The sequence below is a fragment of the Arvicanthis niloticus genome, chromosome 8 (assembly GCF_011762505.2).
Source record: "Arvicanthis niloticus isolate mArvNil1 chromosome 8, mArvNil1.pat.X, whole genome shotgun sequence".
NCBI classification, from domain to species: Eukaryota; Metazoa; Chordata; class Mammalia; order Rodentia; family Muridae; genus Arvicanthis; species Arvicanthis niloticus.
Window position 1 is genome coordinate 3,349,674 of NC_047665.1, and position 10,349 is coordinate 3,360,022.

The 10,349-nt window shown below is 41.8% G+C and overlaps 1 protein-coding gene across 1 annotated transcript; it reads left to right on the top strand.

The window, feature by feature from the left end:
* Positions 1–4,416: 4,416 nt before the first annotated feature.
* On the top strand, positions 4,417–7,343 carry LOC117714030 (procathepsin L-like). Its single transcript, XM_034510631.1, has 7 exons — positions 4,417–4,542; positions 4,820–4,942; positions 5,039–5,185; positions 5,351–5,575; positions 6,032–6,194; positions 6,728–6,836; positions 7,244–7,343. Exons 1-7 carry the CDS (start codon positions 4,417–4,419, stop codon positions 7,341–7,343), a joined length of 993 nt encoding a protein of 330 aa, XP_034366522.1.
* Positions 7,344–10,349: the final 3,006 nt, after the last annotated feature.

The window sequence follows — 10,349 nt, forward strand, 5'->3', positions numbered from 1 at the left end:
CAAAACATAGGGGCTATCACCTGATGGGGTATTTTGCAATGATTTGTGGGTACAACATAAAAGTGATATGAACTAAGGTGGAATTTCACCAGTTTTCAAACCCTTATTAAATAAAAATATCAACAGATTAAAAAATTCATCCATACAATTGGATGTTTGAAAGGTTTTTTACATAAAAATTAATTTAAATCAGGATTTTATAAAATAAAGTAAAAATTAAACAATATTGAGTGCTGTCAAAATGGCTGCAGGGGTAAAGGCAACAACCATCAAGTGTATCTAATGGAAGGAGTGGACCAGACTGACTACCAAAAATTGATCTCTTATCTTAACTTGTGTGGCATGGTACACATGGGTGTCTGTATATGAAAAAAAAAAACTACAAGAAAGTGAGATTGTTTATCCACCTAAGCCAGATATAGGAACCTCATTGTTGAAGATGAATTTTCATTGATTTTTTAAATGTAACATAAAGTTAATTAGAAAAAAAAAACATACAATTTGATTAAAGCTTTAAAATGTATTAAATAATACTACCAATGCTGAAAAAAATTATCCACCTGATGTATAAGATATGTGCATGTTATTTATTTGGAAATTATTTAAAACTCCAAATTAAAAAAAAAAACTAACAAAGGAAGTAAAAATCCCATGTTGTCCGGAGGCTCAGTGTGTAAGAATGTCTGCACCCAACTGAGCGCTGAGGTCAGGTACCCAGCACTACACACATGCTAATAGGAGACAGCCCATTACCACAAATTGTTCTCTTACATTACTCGGGTGATTCAATACATATTATGGGGTGTGTGTATAAGTGTGTGTGTGTAGAAATTTTCAAACTCCTAAAACTCACCAAAACAACAAAATAAACTAATAAAGAACTCTTGAAGACTCTCTTATGTCTAAGAGAGCAATGAGAATTGAGACAATAAAAAGGTTCTTCACAGCACTGACTCTTGAGAAACACAGTTCAGATCTGCTCCACACAGTTGGGGAAGAGGGTCTTCAAAATGAGAAGCAGGAAACATCTTGTGTCAGGAAAGAGTCTGAAAGCATCACCCTTGGGCATGGCTGGTGGTAAAGTACAGTGGTGCCCACTCTGTGGAAACTCTGAGGAAACAAAAGCAGAGAATTGTACACTCATCATCTGCTCTTCTGAATGTGTGCACCCAAGAGGATTAAAAGCAGAGGTTGAAAATGCATGTGTCACCTGGTGGAGCTGCCATGGTACTAGAAAGAGGAAGGTGTAGAGGGAGCCAAAGGTCTAGCAAGAGCTAAGCAGATAAACAAAGTCTGAGATCTCCACACAGAGGAGCAACTCAACTCCAGACAGCATGGAGACTGACATACGCTCTGGGGACTGCTCATGTTATGATAATCACATATCTTTCTACAGTTGGAATAGCAATCTACTTTCAACATGGTTGGAGTGTAGAGGTGGATACAAGCTTTCTGCCTGTAGCAGTTCTTGAGTTCAAACACAGAAAACCAAGAGGTGGATTCAGAGCTTGAGAGAGACGATACTTAAGGAGAACAGAACTTCAGTTTAGAAATACGAATAGTAGAATATGGACAGCTATGGTGGGGACGGTTGCAAGACTATGTGTATGTCACTAATTCTAGACATGCTGCTCAAGGGTCCATTTTCACATTAGGCCGATTGGATCATAACAAAAAAAAAATTAAGTCTGATTTTGTTTCTAAGTAGATGATCAATGGAGTCTTAAGTAGACACAAGTGTATAAATAAAAATGTCATAGGACTCCATGTTTTAATCAAAGAACTCAAAATATGATGAGCAAAGGTTGTTGGAGAAAGGTCATGGCAGTACTTCACTAAAAACGGTTTTCCACAACGTGAGTAACAAGTATTGAGGACAGTTGTGGTTTATTATCCCTAACTGGATAATGACAAGAGCTACTGCCTGCACACTGTAGATTTACAAATTTCCTTCACCTAAAACGTGTCCAAACCCTATCACTTTCACCACTGGCCACTGTGAAAGTAACACCCCTAAAGCCAACCCTAAGGCAACAATGGAAAAAACATTCTGTAAGCTCAGAGGTGCCAACCAAACTAGATTCCAAAATCACGGTCATTTTCCTTGTTCTCCACCTAGATTTGTGCAAACTCCTTATAACGTTTGCTGTAGCTGAAGATATGAGATAAGGAAGACCAAGAGTGAGCAGTTAGTAGAGATGAGGTGGATTATAAGTACCCTGCAGTCTCAGGACACCCCCATCCCAGTTCAACCTTGGGGTGCCTTGACCATCTCCTCCCTGTTTGGGGATTGCCTGCCTGCAGAGATTCTGAGAAGCCCATTTTTCCTCCTCCCTGACGTGGGGAGAATGGGCCTAGAGTCTGTAACTCCCAGGAGACCCAGCTTAGACGTGACTTACAGAGGAAACACTGGGCTAGGATATAATTACTCACAAGGAAGCAGTAGCAATGATTTTAACAAAAATCTCTACTTCCAAGGAAAAGGCAGGGTTGGGATGGAAATCCACACATAATTAGCTAGAATTTTCTATCCTGAGCCAAGTGCCAAGCCCTTTGTGAGAGCACCTTCTCAGCTAATGTCACGAGACTCACACACTCTACTTTCCTAAGCAGAAACCCACTGCTCCCTTCCCCACAGTTAACCAAGGCAGCCTACACCCAATGCCCCAGGTCAGGGTGAGAATCACTATCAGTATGTGCCTGAAGTCCCACAGCCTGGAGGTACAATCCAGTTGTCCACCTAAGCCAATTCCAGGGAGGAGCAAGTGGGCAGGGACACTGTCCTGGAGCCACAGTTTGGGATATAAAGTTTGGATCCACATGCAGCTGGGTCAGAGCCTGGGATCTCAGCAACCTCTGAAGACCTGAGACTGTGAAGCACACCTGCCCAGCTGTGAACAACCCAGGTGAGCCCCCACAGCTCTATCAAGACATATTTGGTGCTGACACTGGAGGAGCACCCTAGAGAGATTCGTTGTAGCATCATTCAGCTCCCTCAGGAATGAGAGTACCAACTCAGTCTTAGCAGAAGTGGTGTGGGGATGCAGAGATGGTTTGGTAAGGATACCAGGAGGCCACCAGACTGTTCAGGAGTCCAGCTGTGTGTAAAGTGTCAATAATGTGAAATCAGGCAAATTGGTTCCTCTGAGTGAGCAGAACCTAGTGGATTGCCTCTAGTCCCATGGGCATAGGAAGTACCAGTTTGTCCCTTTAGGAGCTGCCACTCCCTATGCCAAACGGGATGATCAGTCTCATGTAAAATGGTCAAGGATAATCCCTTGCTCTCACCGCCCAGGTGCCCAAAGAGTAGCTTGTGGCACAATTTTGGCATGGCCCTTTCCGAATTGTCCCATGCAAAACCTTATAAAGCCTAAGTCTGGCATTGGTCTCCTTGTTTCTCACCTTAGTTGGTGGCTATGCCATCCTGTACTCAGCCATGGGACACTCTTCATTGAAGCAGTAAAGTGGGATTCTGAAGGCACATTCCAGTTGTGAAGCAGACAGATTTCCAACTGATGTCCTTCCAAGGTTTTTTAGAGGGGGATATTCCAGAAAGATTTTAGAAAAAGAAAAAAAGAACCAAGATATAGTCTGTCTCTTGGTACACACTATCCAAGAAAAAGATGTTTTGTAATCACCCCACCTACTCTTGCAGATCTCTTTGAACTGGGGAATCACATTGTGCACAAGTTAAGGTTAGCTTATGAGACCTGAATGTAGCTGTCCAGTGGCCACAGACAAACTGGGTTCACCTAAAATGGGGGCTGGAAAAGTAAAGGACAGGGGTGGGGGTGAGAGAAGCATGGAGCCAAGATAAGATTCTGATCAATGCTCAAAGTTTAATATTCAGCACTGAGTTTATATAGGGAAGCCCACTGAACCCATCCTTTGTTTCAGCTGGATTACGTTGCAAGGCAAGCTCAGCGGCCAGTCTAGTCTTCTAAGTTCCTGTAGGAATTATGTGTGCAGCCAGGGCATTTGACTCCATCTGGGTCATTAAGGTCCTTTGTGGTAATCTAGGACTATTCAGCCTGCTCAAGACTGGGAAGGGCACACCTGAATCTCAATGGAATAGAACATGGACAAACTATGAATACTTAAGAAGCTAGTTTTGCTTTAAATTTCTGAAGCACAGGTGCATCCAGACCCTGTGGTGAACTATATGCACAGTTCACACACCATTTAAATTCTGGAGCCCTCTACAGCTGTTCATTTTGTTTGACTTGTGACATGTTTTCTTTTTACAGGTGTGCTATAAGCCAATGTCATTCTTAGCCATGTCAATAACCACTGAAAGATGGTTAAACAAAATCTTATTCTACCATAGTGACTTTAGCATTTTATGTAGAAATAGGTTTATTGAAGAATTTCCTTGACCAGAATCTCATTCCTTCACCATTTCTAGAGTTTGAAAGCATGACTCCAATTTTTCTCCTGGCAACCCTTTACTTGGGGTTGGTCTCAGCCGCGCCAACACGTGATCCTAGTTTGGATGCTGTATGGAGGGAATGGAAGATAAAACATGGGAAAACATACAACACGGTTGGTACCATGGACATGTCCAGGGGCAACACAGAGACAGTGGTCCTTGCTGTGGCAAATCTGTAGATGTTATGTTGTGGAAGCAGTTCCTCCTAGGCCTGACCACATGGCATGCTTTGTGAGCACTGATGGCAAACCACCCTGTTACCACAGGGCCTGGGTTATGGCTTCCAGAGGTGGACAGACACTCTTGGTTCTTATTGGCTATAGCAGCAGGCCCACTGAGGGAACTAAGGCTGGGCTTGAAGTAGAAAGACCACACACTGTATCTCTTCAGAATGAAGAAGGACAGAAGAGAGCAGTGTGGGAGAACAACATGAAAATGATCAACCTGCACAACAAGGACTATCAGAAGGGGAAGCATGGCTTCAGCTTAGAGATGAACGCCTTTGGTGATTTGGTGAGTGTGACGTGGATTTTGGAACATGGTCCTTCCTCTCCAATTCACTGTAAGTCATCTTTCCATTTGCAATGATTTGTTTACTTTCTCTTAAAGACCAATACAGAATTCAGGGAATTGATGACTGGCTTTCAAAGCCTGGGACCCAAGGAGATGACCATCTTCCGGGAGCCCTTACTGGGCGATGTCCCCAAGTCTGTGGATTGGAGAGAGCATGGCTATGTGACTCCTGTGAAAAACCAGGTAGGACATAGCACATTCTCGGCTATCACTGTCCACCAGGAAGTCAGAAAGGAAATACCAAACTTGGCTTGCTAATGGTGGAGCTCCTTACAGCTCACTACTTGTGAAATTATTGTGTCATGTGCACTGATATCAAACACCTGTATTAATTTTTTTTCTTCTTAGGGTCGTTGTGGTGCTTGTTGGGCTTTTAGTGCAGTTGGTTCCTTGGAAGGACAAATATTCAGGAAAACAGGCAAACTGGTCCCTCTGAGCGAACAGAACCTAGTAGACTGTTCCTGGTCATATGGCAACAAAGGCTGTGATGGTGGCTTGCCAGAACTGGCCTTCCAATATGTAAAGGAAAACAAAGGCCTGGACATCAGGGAGTCCTACGCATATGAAGCACAGGTAGGTGCAAATCCTAAGGTGTTTTTCTTGACCAAAGTCTTCAGAATTCACATTTATGGTAGAATCCATCCTAATAAGTTCCAAGTGCTGCCATTAAAGGGACAGGCTTCATTCACATGCTGGTCTGATTCCATAGTTTCCATGTAGCTGCCTCTGCTTCTGCTCACGTGGAGCTTACACAAACCATTCCACAAATAGTACAGATTTCTCCACTGTGGAAAGCTATTATTAATCAGAATATCTCTGGTGTGTCACTGGAGACGCTCAAGCTAGTTTCTAGCAGCCACTGAAATCTACCAGCTTGTCAAGTCCAGTGACATTTTATAGACACATACACTCAAAGCTGAGTCGCCTGTCTGATGGCAGCTCAGCTGAGTGTAGTTCTGAGTGACCCACATTCCCCTGGAAGTGGATGGTAATAACCACGATTTTTTTTAAAATCTCTGTCTTTCAAAGAATGGACCCTGCAGGTATGATCCTAAGTACTCTGCAGCTAATGTCACAGGCTTTGTGAAAGTCCCATTGAGTGAAGATGCCCTTATGAATGCTGTGGCCAATGTGGGGCCTGTCTCAGTTGGAATTGACACTCATCACCACTCCTTCAGGTTCTACAGTGGCGGTAAATATGGTTTCTCCAGTAATCATACATAACAGTTGTGCTTCCACCATGGCCTGTGTATTTGATGAGTTTTTGGTACATAAAATATGTAAACAGTTTGAGTTGTAGATATTACACTCAACAGGAGCAATATTTACATGGGTTATTTTTACTTAACATTAATTAAACACAATCCTATGAACATGTATCCATTGTAATTTTTTTAACTAGCAAAATCAGGTTTTATGTGTTTCAATATTATTGAGTTTGGCTCAGATGCCAAATCTTTAGTATTTTAATAGATATTCCAATTTCTAGTTCTGTGATTCCAGCAGGTTGGTGTTTCTTACATCCATTCAAGCAAGCGTTTTCCTGAGGATGTATGCTAACATTTACTTTCGTTATGTTACATAAGAGCTGATGTCCCAAACCTTACTAACACCAAATCAGTCCTGTCTGGCCCCTGAAACTAGAAATGTTTCTATTATTGACGGTGACAGCAGACACTGTGGGGGTCACAGGAGCCTCTCATTTGGCTTTGTTTTACCTTCCAGGCATGTACTATGAGCCAGACTGTAGCAGCACTAATCTGGATCACGCTGTCCTGGTGGTTGGCTATGGTGAAGAATCAGATGGCAGGAAGTACTGGCTGGTCAAGAACAGGTATAAATAGTCAAAAACACTCACGTTTGAAACACTAAGGGGAAAGCACAGTTTTCAGGTGGTATTTGGGTGCAGGTTTCAGCCATTTACCCCATATATTTTGAATACAGAAGTTTTAAGGTAACCATGATGAGAATCTGACTTGTTTGGGGGGTAGTGTTAAGGTGGAATTTGAACCACTGCATCTCTAGTTGTGAGCCAAATGTGAGTGGAGATGCCTTTTCCTCTCTCTCCTTTGATTCCCAGTTGCCTGTGAGGCAATGGGGTATCCAGCATTTGACCCTCTGCCTTCTCTCATCCTGTCTGTTAAGTGTGGCCTCTGTCTCTGTGTTGCAAAGGAGAATTAATATAATGCAGCTGCTGCACTGTGTTCTTTCTCCTAAATGGCAAACATGTTCTTCTTCCAGCTGGGGTGATGACTGGGGCATGGATGGCTACATAAAGATGGCCAAAGACCAGAACAACAACTGTGGAATTGCTTCGTATGCCATCTACCCCACGTTGTGAGCTGCCGGACAGCAAGAAGGAAGGAGTGGACTGAGGGTGGCGTGTACAGAGGAGGGCGTTCCCCTTCATAGAACAGCCAGCCTCCACTCTGTGGGGAATGGCAGCTGAGTCACTGAAGGTCCATCCTACGGTGTGAATTCTGGGACATTTTACTCCAGTTAAATGTGACTGCCAATCTGCTGTTGTAAGTAGCTTTGTATTTATGAGTTCTGAATTTTCTTTTTTCTTTCTTTCTTTTTTTTTTTTTTTTTTTTTTTTTTTTTTTTTTACAAAATAAAACCTGCATTTAAAAGAATGGTGGTGCTTCCTTCTGTCTTTGTTGTGGATGGTTTCTCTTAGTGTAATTGAGTGTGAAGTAATGGGGTGGTGTTCTAGGAGAGGGGTGGGATGTTCCTTTTGTCTTAAGGTTAATAGTCCAGTCTTCCTCAGAGTTTTTTCCAGAATTTATAAACTCCCCATCAACCATGGTAAAAAGAATGGTGAAAAATTCTTGAAATTTAATCCACACAAATTTTCAAAGTTTAAATGACTTGTCATTCTATGTAATGAGATGGCACTGTGGACTTTTCCACTGAATGGGGCCTGGGCCTTCACCGTGCCCTTCTGGAGCACATCAGAACAAAGTCATCCCTTCACCTCATTTGATCATTTTGTGTGCCCATCTTATTGTTCAAAAAAAAATTACCACATATACTTTTTTGAATTTCAGGAGAAATGTTGGGTCTGAAGGAAGAGGGCACTACAATTTCAGGGAGATTATTTATCTCTTACCTAAGAGAGGAATACAATGTCAAAGAAGATGTACAATGTAGTATTGTTTTATAAACAAAGCAGTAAAAGTCCTCTCCATACACACGGGCCCTTTCCAGATGTTTGCATGTATGGAGATGCCTGAATGAATTCTTGGAGGGTTTGGAAGACGCTGACAGTGGGGGAGGGGGGCTGGTGACTGAAATGAAGGAAGGGGTTCTTATCACTCTCCTGCCCAGTGAGAGCGGCTGAACTAGGTGACTTTGTTTACCATTTGTTTTATTACTATAGCAATTTTTCACTAAAACACTTCAAATATACTGAATAATAACAAAATCAAGCAACATAGAAAGCCAACATTTCCAACCCAGACCCCACTTCCTTCCATTACCAACGTCACAGTGAACAGTTTGCCACATATTCTTCTGGGTTTTCTCTATGAATAAACAGGCAACTATTTACCAGCGTTGTAGATAGAGCCTTCAATTTTATTTGGCCTTTAAGAATATTAAATGACACATGCTGTTCCAGGATTTACTCTCAAACTCGGTGCTAAAGGCTGAACCTTCCAAGTGTCTAAATATATTTAATGTTCTCTGGTAAATATTCAGTATTAATTTTTAAACTTTTTAAATATGTGAGACATGTAACACCAACGCGTGTATGTTCTGAGGGGATGGCAGTGAGTTTCCAGGTATGAGACTGTGTTTATTCAAAAGACATCGACCAGTCCTTGATTACTGTCCACCCCAAATCCTGTACCACTCTCAGGTCTCATGGTCTCACCAACACTAAACAAGCCATAACAGTTTGGCCACGGCAAGGGGGGTGAAAATAAGATCTCACCTAGCTTTTCTCTCTGATTACGGGAGACTCTGAGGACAGTGCTCAGACTTTATCCCCTATTGCTAATGAGGATAGGGCAGGGCTTTGCAACGGAGTTACAGTGGAATGGGGGCCCCTCATCCAAGAGGAGGAAGCCCAATGAGACCTCAGCATCCTCTGAGAAATATCTCAGAAGGTTGAACAAGATGCTTTGGAAGTCCCTGTAGGAGGAGAGGGCAGATGTTCAAGGGACTTTCTGAGAGTGTAGAGGACTTTGTACCCACATGGCAGCAGTCTTCAGTGTTTTTAAATTTCTGTTGGCATGATTAAAAACACTGACCAAAAACAACTTGGGAGGAAAGGGTTTATTCTAGCTAATAACCCAACATGAAAGAAAGTCAGGCAGGAACTCAAGCCAGGAGCCTGGAGGTGTGAACTGAAGCAGAAACCATGGAGGACTCTGCTTACTGACTTTAGCCCCGTGGCTTTCTCAGCCTTTTGTTCTATGCTACTCAGGGCCACCTGCCCAGGGGTGACATCAGCTACAGTGGGCAGAGCCATCCCACATCAATCACTAATCAAGAAGGTGTGCCACAGGCTTGCCTACAGGCCAGGTTGATGGCAGCATTTTCATAGTCTAGATTCTCTCTTTGCAGATGACTTGTGCTTGTGTCAAATTGACAGAAAACTAACCAGCATTCCTGCACTGTATGTATAGTTTTTACTATAATTTATTCAAGTAAAATGTATTATCTCCAGTAAGTCCCTTAAGGTCCAGCCCATCTGTTTTAGATGGAACTAATATTTATTTCAACTTGTAATTAACAATGGTGTATTTCATTTGTTGACATATTTTTTTTAAATCCATAGGTTAAAAGTTTTCCAATAGAATTTTAAGGAGAGAGGCAATATTTCAGTTACTGTCCAGTCTTCTGCACCTTGTATAAAAAAAACTCTATAATCGACAGAGTTTTGTTTCTAAGAAAGAAAACGAAAGGGGGGAGAAGAAAAATAAAAGAAACAAAGAAAGATAGTTCTAAGGAAAACCATGTGAAATTATGAAACACTGTTTTGCAATTGTCGTGTGAATAGCCCTTTGTAAGAGGGAATTTAGGTGGAAATCAGAATATATATATATATGAATCGGAACAGACACACACACACACACACACACACACATATATATATATATATATATATATATATATATATATATATATATATATACATATATATATCAACTAAGAGCCTAGCTATCTAGCCACGCAGTGGTGGCACACACATTTAATCTCAGCATTCAGGAGACAGAGATAGTCGGATCTCTGAGTTCCAAGCCAACTAGTTCTACAAAGCTAGTTCCAGGACAGACAACAACACACAAAAGAAACTTGTCCTGAAAAACAAAAAACAATGACCAAAAAGCCTATATTC

Excerpts from the sequence above, each read along its gene's own strand:
- LOC117714030 (XM_034510631.1), top strand. The coding sequence starts at position 4,417 with ATGACTCCAATTTTTCTCCTGGCAACCCTTTACTTGGGGTTGGTCTCA. Across the intron at positions 5,186-5,350 it reads TGACTCCTGTGAAAAACCAG|GGTCGTTGTGGTGCTTGTTG; the intron begins GTAGGACATAGC and ends TTTTCTTCTTAG. Across the intron at positions 6,195-6,727 it reads CTTCAGGTTCTACAGTGGCG|GCATGTACTATGAGCCAGAC; the intron begins GTAAATATGGTT and ends TTTACCTTCCAG.